This window comes from Bombina bombina, chromosome 2, assembly GCF_027579735.1.
Source record: "Bombina bombina isolate aBomBom1 chromosome 2, aBomBom1.pri, whole genome shotgun sequence".
Classification (NCBI taxonomy): Eukaryota; Metazoa; Chordata; class Amphibia; order Anura; family Bombinatoridae; genus Bombina; species Bombina bombina.
In genome coordinates, this window is record NC_069500.1 from 740,522,492 (window position 1) to 740,534,978 (window position 12,487).

Consider the following 12,487-nt stretch of genomic DNA (forward strand, 5'->3'; position numbering starts at 1 on the left):
ACTTTGCCTAGACATAGTTCTCCACAGTAGGCAGGGAACTCCCAAAAATGGAGATATAATTAATACATCATTTGTCTGTGTAATGTTAGAAGCTGGATGCTCTTAGGTGAATGGTCTGTGGACCAATATGAAGTTATAAAGAATGCACGCTACTGGAATAAAAAAGCTGACAGAAATCTGCACAACTACATTATATTGGTAGTATTAATTGTATTAGTCCTTATATTAAAGAGGGATGAAAACCCTCCTAATCAGTAACTGTATATCTATTATCTCATAACATACTTAAAGTGGCATTATAGTGCAAAAACTGCTCTAGTTTATTTGAGAATGTAATTTTAGTGCTAACAACACTGCAATGCTTTGTATTTCTCCGATGAAATTGGGTTAGACACATAGTTAAAGTACTGTTCAGAAGCCATTCCTGGTCCTGAGTGGATACAGCCAGTGAGCCAATCAGCAGCAGCAAACACACAACCCAGACCTGTGTCTACTGCTGCAGACTGGATCAGCTGCTGTATTCGCTCTGGACCAGCAGTTCTTGGTCAGGCAGTGCTAAAATTACATACTCAACAAATAAGAATTCAAACCGACACAATTACCCTTTCCATCTGTTACCTTCATGGTCAGCGCTCGTCCCTCGATTTCAGAAACACACTTGTGAATGAGGAAGGGGATGTGATCAGGTGACCTGAGAGCTACTTCGGAGAATTCTCTGCCAAAAAGAAGCAGTCGTCCTTGTAACTTCTTGTGACCACACTGAATGGCCAGAGTTTCCAGGCACTTTTTGTGGCAAGCAAGGGAACACTATAGAAACGGGATCAGCAAATGTGAGAAAAACAAAAGGGAGAGAAAAATGTATGTTTAAAAATAAAGAAAAACTTTGCAGGTGTTAAACACATTTATATGGATGCAATAGAGCAATAATAAACTGCTTTAGCGCATTAAAGCATTTTTACAGTTTTATGCTTTACTTTTATGCCCCTTTAAAGGGATGTAATAGTCGAAAAAGGACATGTTCTAATTCGCTAGCGCATGTAATATTAGGACGATCGACTCAACACTACTGTGTGTTTAATCAAAGCAAAGGGGTTAAACACATAGTAGAACAGCTGTTAAAATCAGCAGCGCTAGTCATACGACTCAGAAGTGATTGGATCAGCAGGGGTTTCCCTATGGACCTGCAGTGCTCCATGGGTCTCGAGGGGCATTTCTTCTATGTGCTTAACCAATTTGTGGAAGTTAAATACACATGTAGTGCAGAGTCCATAGCCTTAAAGGGACATTTCAGCCAAAATTGAAATCCACATGGATGCATTTCAGTTTTGAATAGAAGTATTTTTGCAATATACATGTATTAGCAAAAATTCTTCTTATAAAAGCTATAGCTGTTTCAAGAGTGTATTTAAGTATGCACCGTGCACCAGCATTTTAAACACAGCATTTGCTGAGAGAGCCTAAGGTGCTCGTATCATCTAGCAATGACTCAATTTGTTAACGGCTGACATGATACATGTCGCACTGGCACTCTGACTAGCTGTAGTATTTACAATGCTGGTGCACTGAGAATATCTAGCTATGCCTCCCGCACACATGCAGAGAAAAATGTTAACACTAAAACAGTGATGACTTTTGCTAGAAGTATTTTTGCTAATACATGTATATAGCAAATATGTTTCTATTCAAAGACGTAACTCATCTATGTGCATTAAAAGTTTGACTGGAATGTCCCTTAAAATTGACAGGGTTCTAATGAATTAGAGCATTGAATTTTTCGACTACTCTGGCCCTTTAAGCTCTCCAGTTTTTTTCCCAATTCTTTGTCCTCTTACATACTCAGTACCAGCACACTCAGCATCTTACACTTTTCCTTTACCTCCTCACATTCGGCTCCCTGGAAATACACGTAGCTATTACACTCCCGGCATTTGCTTGGTGTTCGTAATTTGCGCAGTCTGTGAGTACGAGCTGCTCGGGAAAGACCAATGTTACGGAAAGGACCGGTGGGGATTGGTACTTCTAAGTTAGATGGGAGCCCATTTATACCTGGAAGAAAGAGAAAGAAAAACTGACATTGGTTTATGCATGAGTGTGTGTGTGCATGCAATAGTGTGTGTGCGTATATGAATGCATGCAGGAGTATGTGTACGCTAGTGCATGCATGAGTGTGCGTGCACGCATGCATACGTACATGTGTGCACATTGGTGCATGTGTACATGTGACATGCGTGAGTGTGTGTACTTGTGCGTAAATGAGTGTGTGCATGAGTGTGCGTTTGTGTGTGTACTTGTGCGTAAATGTGTGCGTGCTTCAGTGTATTTGTACATGTGTGCGTGCTTCAGTGTGTGTGTAACATGTGTGCGTGCTTCAGTGTGTGTGTACATGAGTGCGTGCTTTAGTGTGTCTGTACATGAGTGCGTGCTTCAGTGTGTGTGTGTACATGAGTGCGTGCTTCAGTGTGTGTGTACATTAGTGTGTGCTTCAGTGTGTGTGTAACATGTGTGCATGCTTCAGTGTGTGTGTCCATGAGTGCGTGCTTCAGTGTGTGTGTCCATGTGTGCGTGCTTCAGTGTGAGTACATGAGTGCAGGCTTCAGTGTGTGTGTACATTAGTGCGTGCTTCAGTGTGTGTGTACATGAGTGTGTGCTTCAGTGTGTGTGTACATGAGTGCAGACTTCAGTGTGTGTATACATGAGTGCTTGCTTCAGTGTGTGTGTACATGAGTGCGTGCTTCAGTGTGTGTCTACATGAGTGCGTGCTTCAGTGGGTGTACATGAGTGTGTGCTTCAGTGTGTGTGTACATGAGTGTGTGCTTCAGTGTGTGTGTACATGAGTGCAGGCTTCAGTGCGTGTGTACATTAGTGCGTGCTTCAGTGTGTGTGTGTACATTAGTGCATGCTTCAGTGTATGTGTTGACATGAGTGCGTGCTTCAGTGTGTCTGTACAGGAGTGCAGGCTTCAGTGTGTCTGTAAATGAGTGCGTGCTTCAGTGTGTGTGTGTGTGTACATGTGTGCATGCTTCAGTGTGTGTGTACATGAGTGTGTACATGAGTGTGTGCTTCAGTGTGTCTGTACATGAGTGCGTGCTTCAGTGTGTTTGTACATGAGTGCGTGCTTCAGTGTGTGTGTACATGAGTGCGTGCTTCAGTGTGTGTGTGCATGAGTGCGTGCTTCAGTGTGTCTGAAGCACGCACTCATTTACAGACACACTGAAGCCTGCACTCCTGTACAGACACACTGAAGCACACACTCATGTACACACACACACTGAAGCACGCACTCATGTACAGACACACTGAAGCACACACTCATGTACACACTCATGTACACACACACTGAAGCATGCACACATGTACACACACACACACACTGAAGCACGCACTCATGTACAGACACACTGAAGCATGCACACATGTTACACACACACTGAAGCACGCACTCATTTACAGACACACTGAAGCACGCACTCATTTAAAGACACACTGAAGCACGCACACATGTACACACACACTGAAGCACGCACTAATTTACAGACACACTGAAGCACGCACTCATTTACAGACACACTGAAGCACGCACTCATGTACACACACACTGAAGCACGCACACATGTACACACACACTGAAGCACGCACTCATTTACAGACACACTGAAGCCTGCACTCATGTACAGTGTGTGTGTACATGTGTGCATGCTTCAGTGTGTGTGTACATGAGTGCGTGCTTCAGTGTGTGTGTACATGTGTGCGTGCTTCAGTGCGTGTGTATATGAGTGCGTGCTTCAGTGTGTGTGTAACATGTGTGCGTGCTTCAGTGTGTGTGTACATGTGTGCGTGCTTCAGTGTGTGTGTAACATGTGTGCGTGCTTCAGTGTGTGTGTAACATGTGTGCGTGCTTCAGTGTGTGTGTAACATGTGTGCGTGCTTCAGTGTGTGTGTAACATGTGTGCGTGCTTCAGTGTGTGTGTACATGAGTGCGTGCTTCAGTGTGTGTGTAACATGTGTGCGTGCTTCAGTGTGTGTGTAACATGTGTGCGTGCTTCAGTGTGTGTGTAACATGTGTGCGTGCTTCAGTGTGTGTGTAACATGTGTGCGTGCTTCAGTGTGTGTGTACATGAGTGCGTGCTTCAGTGTGTGTGTACATGAGTGCGTGCTTCAGTGCGTGTGTATATGAGTGCGTGCTTCAGTGCGTGTGTATCAGGGATAGGCACAGACAAAGGCTGTGGCAGACATTTTCCAAAGTACAGACCTTAGTGAAGGACACCAAGGTACATTGAAATGAAAAACATTATTTTATAGTGCTTGGTGTTATTATACTGATGCAGATACCACTGATCCTATAACCAGCCCTCCTCTGGCTATACCCATGTGCCAGTGTCACTACTGTGTCTTTGTATAGTGCTTGGTGTTATTATACTGATGCAGATACCACTGATCCTATAACCAGCCCTCCTCTGGCTATACCCATGTGCCAGTGTCACTACTGTGTCTTTGTATAGTGCTGGGTGTTATTATACTGATTAAGATATAACTGATCCTATAACCAGCCCTCCTCTGGCTATACCCATGAGCCAGTGTCACTACTGTGTCATTATTTAGTGCTTGGTGTTATTATACTGATGCAGATACCACTGATCCTATAACCAGCCCTCCTCTGGCTATACCCATGTGCCAGTGTCACTACTGTGCCTTTGTATAGTGCTTGGTGTTATTATACTGATTGAGATATAACTGATCCTATAACCAGCCCTTCTCTGGCTGTACCCCTGAGCCAGTGTAACTACTGTGTCTTTGTATAGAGCTAGGTGTAATTATACTGATGCAGATACCACTGATCCTATAACCAGCCCTTGTCTGGCTATGAGCATGTGCCAGTGTCACTACTGTGTCTTTGTATAGTGCTCGATGTTATTATACAGATGCAGATACCACTGATCCTATAACCAGCCCTCCTCTGGCTATACCCATGCGCCAGTGTCACTACTGTGTCTTTGTATAGTGCTTGGTGTTATTATACTGATTGAGATATAACTGATCCTATAACCAACCCTCCTCTGGCTATACCCATGAGCCAGTGTCACTACTGTGTCATTATTTAGTGCTGGGTATTATTATACTGATGCAGATACCACTGATCCTATAACCAGCCCTCCTCTGGCTATACCCATGAGCCAGTGTCACTACTGTGTTTTTGTATAGAGCTAGGTGTTATTATACAGATGCAGATACCACTGACCCTATAACCAGTCCTTGTCTGGCTATACGCATGTGCCAGTGTCACTACTGTGTCTTTGTATAGAGCTAGGTGTTATTATACAGATGCAGATACCATTGACCCTATAACCAGTCCTTGTCTGGCTATACGCATGTGCCAGTGTCACTACTGTGTCTTTGTATAGAGCTAGGTGTTATTATACAGATGCAGATACCACTGACCCTATAACCAGTCCTTGTCTGGCTATACGCATGTGCCAGTGTCACTACTGTTTCTTTGTATAGAGCTGGGTGTTATTATATAGATGCAGATACACATCCAGTATTTCACTCAGGCTTTAGTTACTCCATAACTTATCACCCAATATCGCTAGCAGTTTCTAACTTTATTAACACTACATATTTGTTTTTATTCCTATTATTTAATCAGAAAGAAAACATATACTAAGGTTGTGGCGGACACTGCAAGGGCTAGTCACGGACACCAGTGTCCGTGTACGGACACCTTGCCTATCCCTGGTGTGTATATGAGTGTGTGCTTCAGTGTGTGTGTGTACATGAGTGTGTGCTTCAGTGTGTGTGTACATGAGTGTGTGCTTCAGTGTGTGTGTACATGAGTGCGTGCTTCAGTGCGTGTGTATATGAGTGTGTGCTTCAGTGTGTGTGTATACGAGTGTGTGCTTCAGTGTGAGTACATGAGTGCAGGCTTCAGTGTGTGTGTACATGAGTGTGTGCTTGAGTGTGTGTGTACATTAGTGCGTGCTTCAGTGTGTGTGTACATGAGTGCGTGCTTCAGTGTGTGTGTACATGAGTGCGTGCTTCAGTGTTTGTGTACATGAGTGCGTGCTTCAGTGCGTGTGTATATGAGTGTGTGCTTCAGTGTGTGCGTACATGAGTGTGTGCTTCAGTGCGTGTGTACATGAGTGTGTGCTTCAGTGCGTGTGTACATGAGTGCGTGCTTCAGTGTGTGTGTACATGAGTGTATGCTTCAGTGTGTGTGTACATGAGTGTGTGCTTCAGTGTGTGTACATGAGTGCGTGCTTCAGTGTGTGTGTACATGAGTGCGTGCTTCAGTGCGTGTGTATATGAGTGTGTGCTTCAGTGCGTGTGTACATGAGTGTGTGCTTCAGTGCGTGTGTACATGAGTGCGTGCTTCAGTGTGTGTGTACATGAGTGCGTGCTTCAGTGCGTGTGTATATGAGTGTGTGCTTCAGTGCGTGTGTACATGAGTGTGTGCTTCAGTGCGTGTGTACATGAGTGCGTGCTTCAGTGTGTGTGTACATGAGTGCGTGCTTCAGTGTGTGTGTACATGAGTGCGTGCTTCAGTGCGTGTGTACATGAGTGTGTGCTTCAGTGTGTGTGTACATGAGTGTGTGCTTCAGTGTGTGTGTACATGAGTGCGTGCTTCAGTGCGTGTGTACATGAGTGTGTGCTTCAGTGTGTGTGTACATGAGTGTGTGCTTCAGTGTGTGTGTACATGAGTGCGTGCTTCAGTGTGTGTGTACATGTGTGCGTGCTTCAGTGTGTGTGTACATGTGTGCGTGCTTCAGTGTGTGTGTACATGAGTGCGTGCTTCAGTGTGTTTGTACATGAGTGCGTGCTTCAGAGTGTGTACATGATTGCGTGCTTCAGTATGTGTGTACATGAGTGCGTGCTTCAGTGTGTGTGTACATTATTTATAAACTATGTAACCAACGTAACAAAATTTTGCGGCGCTATACAAATATATGATAATAATAATAATGATGATGTAATATGTTGGTACCAAATAAATTAATAATAATATTAATTATCATACTCTGCTCTAGCGATGAACTCAGACTCTTGTTTTCAGCATCCTCACTTGGCGAAGGTGGACAGAGTAATTTCTCAGGAAAACCTATAGAGGAAACACATTTTTGTGAGTTACATTTTTTTTTTACCTAAATAACTTATTACATTTTATAGCTCCATCTACAGTGTCCCCAGTCTGTAGTAACCAAAACGCAGACAGCAAAACATCCTTGCAAGACACAATTACGTTTTCTTTTTCACCCTCTTTGTGATTTTGTTTTTAATTAGTAAACTACTGTAAATGATCAACTCTGCTGGGATGTAACGTTTGTTTATTTCTTGTGAGGGCTCATTTGTCTTAGGTTTAAATTATCTACCTTGTATACTTTTTTTTAATAGCATTAATTACTTAAAAAAAATTTTTTTTTTTGGGGGGGGGGGGGGGGGCAGCCTTACCAGTAGGTTGCATATCCGGGAGCTGCAGTTGCTTGATTTTAAAGTATCCTTGCTTGCAATTGGATTATACAATTGCCCTTTATGGAGTAGACTGTACTTATTATTAAAGCTAGCTGTATTGATGATCCCGGCGTTATGGACAGCATCTCTGAGGCCTAAGGCGGGAGACATATTTACAGCCTTCGGTGCTCCCACCCCCGGGATTCCGTTTAACGCAGTCAGACTTTGACTGCTTCCACCAAGCCTCACAGCATCACTCTGAGTAACCTTGTCCAATTCTGGTAGCAGAGATCTTTACAATATTTGGACAATATGACTACAGAAGGAGATACACTGTTTGCCTATTACCTATGCAGAGAAACATATCCACACAGACTTTTGATGATCACCTAGCCGAGCTAGAACACCGGCTGATGATAGATTTTAAGAGAATACTATCTGCTCACCAGCCTACTACCTATATGAAAGCGCATCTAGCATACAACGGCTGTAGCAACAACATAGATATCAGGGGCGCTGCAGAGGCTGACAGAGTTGAACACTTGAAGAGCCTGATCCACATGGAAAATACGGTAACCCGAAACAAGCCCTCATCTACTGGACCAGATGTTCATCTGCCTAACCAAGAGCTACAAAACACTGCCAATGTTTTTCAGAGTCTCTGGACAGATGAAGGGCTCAAGTCACTTTCACCACCCACACTAACTAGTGCTTTGGTGCCGGACATGGGCCGGCACTTACTGCATACAAAAGTGTTATTACAAGACCTCATGGAAGGCTGAACAGACTTCATTTTGTCATAACAGTATGTATATCAAACACTTTTTACATAGAACTTTGCAGAGAACCCTATGTTAACTCCAGAGACACAATATATGGTTTTGTATACATTCTCAATTACTTATACCTTAAATGGACAGTCAAGGCATAACTAAACTTTCATGATTCAGATAGGGCATGCAATTTTAAACAACTTTCCGGTTTACTTTTATAATCAAATTTGCTTTGTTCTCTTGGTATTCTTTGTCGAAACCTAAACTTAGGTAGGCTAATTTCTAAGCCCTTCCAGGCCCCCTCTTATCTCAGTGCATTTTGACAGTTTTTCACAGTTAGACAGCGCTAGTTCATATGTGTCATTTAGGTAACTGTGCTCACTCCTGTGGAGTTATTTATGAGTCAGCACTGATTGGCTAAAATGCAAGTTTGTCAAAAGAATTGAGATAAGAGGGCATTCTGCAGAGGCTTAGATATAAAGTAATAACAGAGGTAAAAAGCGTGTTAATATAACAGTGTTAGTTATGCAAGACAAAAGACAGAAAAGCACACTATCATCAAGTGGAGTTTATTAACAAGCGCACTGCGCACAAGATAAAATCGTACTTACAGGATAACAGATTAAAAACAGCATGTGAAATAGATCACTGTGTAGGTGAACCGCAAAAAATCCTCTCCGGATCAATTTGAAAGACACCCTAATGCTCTCCCAGCGTATAACCCTTGGGGTGAAATCTGGTGTGGACTGCGGTTAACCTCACTGAACAGCTGGCAAATAAGCATATGTATGCATATACTGTCCAGATAGTGTAGCCAAACGCGTTTCACCCCGGGTTTCAACCAGGCTTTTTCAAGGGAAAGTAATGACGATCTAGAAAGGAGCAAAGTATGCTATTATTTAAAGCACTATTGGACCAATCGGGTGGGGGGGAGTGGACAGGTAAATCCACCTCACCTGTGACAGCATAGTGGTCCGGTAATTTAATAATATGCAGTACAAATGGGCAAAATAAATATATCATTGCTCACATTAAAAACATAAAAACATCATATAATAAAAAATCATACAATAAAAACATATTTTACATCTTATGATGAACACACCTTATTAATACTTTCTTAATATGATCCCTAAAACTTGTAATCTCGCTATATCTGACCCTTTCTGTTTGCAAATTAGAATCACCAATGAATAGGTATGAGGTTTAATATGAGATAGAGATAAGATAAAATGAATAATAACTGAATTAAACAAATTTAGACTACGTATATATGCTGCAACATCTGTATCGATGTTCAGTCCTAGCGGTTGTAAGCATTTCAATTTATAGATCCAGTATGTTTCTAAGTTTCGTAATTTTAACAGTCTATCCCTTTCTTTGGGAGAGACCCAATCTATAGCTTGTATTTTCAGACTGGAGGGATCACATTTATTAAATTCCATATAGTGTCTAGATACACTATGTTTGATGAATTTCTCTTTAATATTATATACATGTTCATAAAATCTCCTCTTTACATTTCTTTTAAAGCGGCCTACATAAAAAAAGGCCACACCCACATTCTAATAGATATACTATAAAAGTGGCAACTACTTCTAACCCTAATCTCAAAACTCTCAGAATGGTCAGTGTTGTGAAACATGGAGGAATTATTAATGTGACTGCATACATTGTGCTGTGCCGCATTTCTTAGTACCTTTATTGCCCACCAACAAATTTGTAGATGCACCCTCCCTATTTTTATCCGCAGTATGTGTGCTTAATTTGCTAGGAGCTAGATAATTGTTAAGATTCCTACCCCTTTTAAAAGTAGTCAATGGTGTGTTACCAATCTGGGGGCCCAATAGCGGATCTGCTTTTAAATTGGGCCAATGTTTATTAAGAATGCCTTTGATTTTATTGGCACTTTCATTATAAGTTGTTATAAACCTTACAGATGTCGCATTGTTTACTTCCCTATTGTGAATCGGTTTCGGATCTGATTAAATTAAATCAGCTCTATTCCTTTTGGATGCTCTCTCTTTCGCTTCCTGCAGAAGTTTCACATCATAACCATTGACTGTAAATTTACTGTCTAGTATATCTGTTTCTTTTATATAGTCATTGTCATGGGTGCAATTTCTTCGCATCCTGAGGTACTGACTATAAGGAATATTTTTGACCTAACTTTGTTAATGGGCACTAGAGTAATGTATGACTCTTTTCCTCTCTGTGGGTTTTCTAAAATTTGTCACAGCTATATTATTTTGATCATCACTATAAAGAATAAGATCAAGAATTTCCACCTTGATCTTTGAATGTATACCTGTGAACTTTAAATTTAAATTATTATTGTTAATATGTTTGTAAAATTCGACAATATCCAATTCACATCCCTTCCATAAAATGACAACATTGTCGATATAGCGCTTATATTTGACGATCCTGTCACTGAATGGATTATTATGCCAAATGAACAAGTTCTCAAATTGGTTCATGTAAATGTTGAATAACGATGGGGCAAAAGTTGTCCCCATCGCAGTGCCACAAGTCTGTACATAAATTTTTTCTTCAAATATAAAATAATTATGATTTCAAATAAAACTGAGACTGTCAATTAAAAATTTAATTTGTTGACCAGGGAAATTCCACTTGTGTAATTCTGTCTCTACAGCTTCAACACCTGCCAAATGTGGAATGCAGGTGTAGAGCGCAGAAAAATCAACTGTGATCCAAAACATATTTTCATCCTATTTGCCACCTTCACAAATCCTAATCACCTCTTGGGTGTCTTTGAGGTATGCTCGTGTGTTTTAACAATAGGCTGTAAGAAAGAATCCACATATTTGGACAAGTTGTCACAAAGTGAGGCAATCCCCGAGACAATTGGTCTCACTGGGGGATTGACTGCATCTTTGTGCACCTTTGGAAGGTGGTAAAACCCAGGTACCATAGGGTTCAAATTTTTAACAAATTTATATTCATCACTGTTTAAAATTCCTTCATTTTTAGCTTGTACTAACAATTTCTCTAAATCTTTATTATATTGTATAGTAGGGTCATAGGTTAATACTTTATATGTATTTTTATCATTCAATAACTTAAACGCCTCACCCAAATAATGTTCTCTTTTCTGGATCACTATCCCTCCGCCCTTTGTTATTCATAAGATTGTTAAGTGATTTTCTTGTTTTCATCTTTAAATACCATTTCTAAATCTTGTAGTACTAATTTCATGAAAATGGGTATTTGATCCCCTTGTGCACCAATCGGGTAAAACAATGATTTACCTTTAAATTTAGAATGAATGATATCATGATTAAAATCATGAATAGATCAATTTAATAAATCCTCCATTTCAATATTCTCATGATAGTTAAAGGGACAGTGAAGTCCCAAAAAAACTTTCATGTTTCAAATAGGGCATGTAATTTTAAACATCTTTCCAATTTACTTTTATCACCAATTTTGCTTTGTTCTCTTGGTATTCTTAGTTGAAAACTAAACCTAGGAAGGCTCATATGATAATTTATAAGCCCTTGAAGGCCGCCTCTAATCACATGCTTTTATATTTGCTTTTCAAAACATGGGAGAGCTAGTTCAGGTAAACCATATAGATAACAATGTGAGCACGCCTGTGGATTGTGGCAGACACTGCACTAATTGGCTAAAATGAAAGTCAATACATAATAAATAAAATGTCATGTGATCAGGGGGCTGTCAGAAGATGCTTAGATACAAGGTAATCACAGAGCTAAAAAGTATATTAATATAACTGTGTTGGTTATGCAAAACTGGGGAATGGGTAATAAAGGGATTATCTATCTTTTAAAACAACAAAAATTCTGGTGTTGACTATCCCTTTAAAGCTACTGTTATCTAGAGTGTCTCCCACAATCCCAACCTCTCTTAGTATATTCAAAGTGTTAATAGTATTTAAATCTGATGCTTGTATATATTCTATATTGGTAATATTCTATTACTTCTTTTTCAAGAAGTAACGTTTTAACGTTAATTTTCTTATTTATTTGTGTATATCCACAAAGACATCCAATTTGTTTGGCTTGGATTTGTGGGCAAAATTCAGGCCTTTATTTAGATTTTGTACAAATCTATTTCTGCTAGATTGAAGATATCAGTCTTGGCTAGTTCTAGTTTCTTCTTCTTTCTTGCTGTCTGTATTCCCCTCCCTGCTCTTGTTCCTCGTCTAGTTCTAAAGAACTTTTTCTCGGTCTCAACGGGTACTGGGCCCCAGTTATTGATGGATTCATCTCTCGTCCCCCCTATTC

The 12,487-nt window shown here is 40.6% G+C and overlaps 1 protein-coding gene across 1 annotated transcript in view; it reads right to left on the reverse strand.

Moving 5' to 3' along the window:
- Positions 1-12,487, reverse strand: part of ARHGAP45 (Rho GTPase activating protein 45) — a 238,609-nt gene that overhangs the window by 55,248 nt on the left and 170,874 nt on the right. Inside the window, exons 16-18 of the mRNA XM_053702812.1 lie at positions 7,013-7,093; positions 1,877-2,046; positions 619-807 (exon numbers count right to left, since the gene is read on the reverse strand). Coding sequence (XP_053558787.1) covers positions 619-807; positions 1,877-2,046; positions 7,013-7,093 — 440 coding nt within the window. The remainder of the gene's footprint in view (positions 1-618; positions 808-1,876; positions 2,047-7,012; positions 7,094-12,487) is intronic.